Source organism: Otolemur garnettii, unplaced genomic scaffold (assembly GCF_000181295.1).
Source record: "Otolemur garnettii isolate 467f Iridium unplaced genomic scaffold, OtoGar3 scaffold00027, whole genome shotgun sequence".
Lineage (NCBI taxonomy): Eukaryota > Metazoa > Chordata > Mammalia > Primates > Galagidae > Otolemur > Otolemur garnettii.
Genome location: NW_003852422.1, coordinates 2,267,484 through 2,268,296, shown reverse-complemented (window position 1 = coordinate 2,268,296; position 813 = coordinate 2,267,484). Strand labels below are relative to the sequence as shown.

Genomic DNA, 813 nt, shown 5'->3' with positions numbered 1-813 from the left:
CCCCTTCCTCTCCCTCCTCTCCCTCCCTCTCCTGCCCCTCTTCCCCGTCTTCCCTCTCCCCTCCCCCTCCTCTCTCTTCCTTCTCCATCTTATCCTCCTCTGTGCTCTCTCCTCGTATTCCCCCTCCTCCTCTTCTTCCCCCTCCCTTACCCCCCTTCCTTCATCTTCTCTCCCTCATGCGCTCTCTCCTCCTCTTCCTCTTTTTTCTTTTCTTCCTCCCCTCCTCCTTCCCCCTTCTTCTCCCCAGACCGCACAGACGATCCTGGTGGTGGTCGTGGTCTTCGGGGTGTCCTGGCTGCCGCACCACGTGGTCCACCTCTGGGCCGAGTTCGGCTCCTTCCCGCTGACGCCCGCATCCTTCCTGCTCAGGATCGCCGCGCACTGCCTGGCCTACAGCAATTCCTCTGTGAACCCCATCATATACGCGTTTCTCTCGGAAAATTTCAGGAAGGCCTACAAGCAAGTGTTCAAGTGTCACATTCGCCAAGAACTGTCTCTCAATGATAACAGGGAGAATAAGAGCCGCGTTGATACGCCGCCGTCCACCAACTGTACGCACGTGTGAACGCCACTGTTCCTCTCGTCCCTGAGTTCCCACGCAGGTGCAGAGGACGCACCCAAGAAACAGCGTGGCGAGCGCCCTGCAGCTCAACGGTCCACATTATTTCAATTTCTCTTCTGTTTAAAAGTGCTCTCATTCGTTTAGGAAATTCCTAGATTTAGTGAAGATTATTTTGAATTTTATTTCATTGCTTAATTATATTCAGAAACAAAAATACTGTATAGTTTTATATCTCTTAAAAGATGAAAATT

The 813-nt window shown here is 52.0% G+C and overlaps 1 protein-coding gene across 1 annotated transcript in view; it reads left to right on the top strand.

The window, feature by feature from the left end:
• GALR1 (galanin receptor 1) overlaps positions 1-565 on the top strand; it is a 13,347-nt gene extending 12,782 nt beyond the window's left edge. Inside the window, exon 3 of the mRNA XM_003788393.1 lies at positions 248-565. Within this exon, the coding sequence (XP_003788441.1) occupies positions 248-565 (318 nt within the window). The remainder of the gene's footprint in view (positions 1-247) is intronic.
• Positions 566-813: the final 248 nt, after the last annotated feature.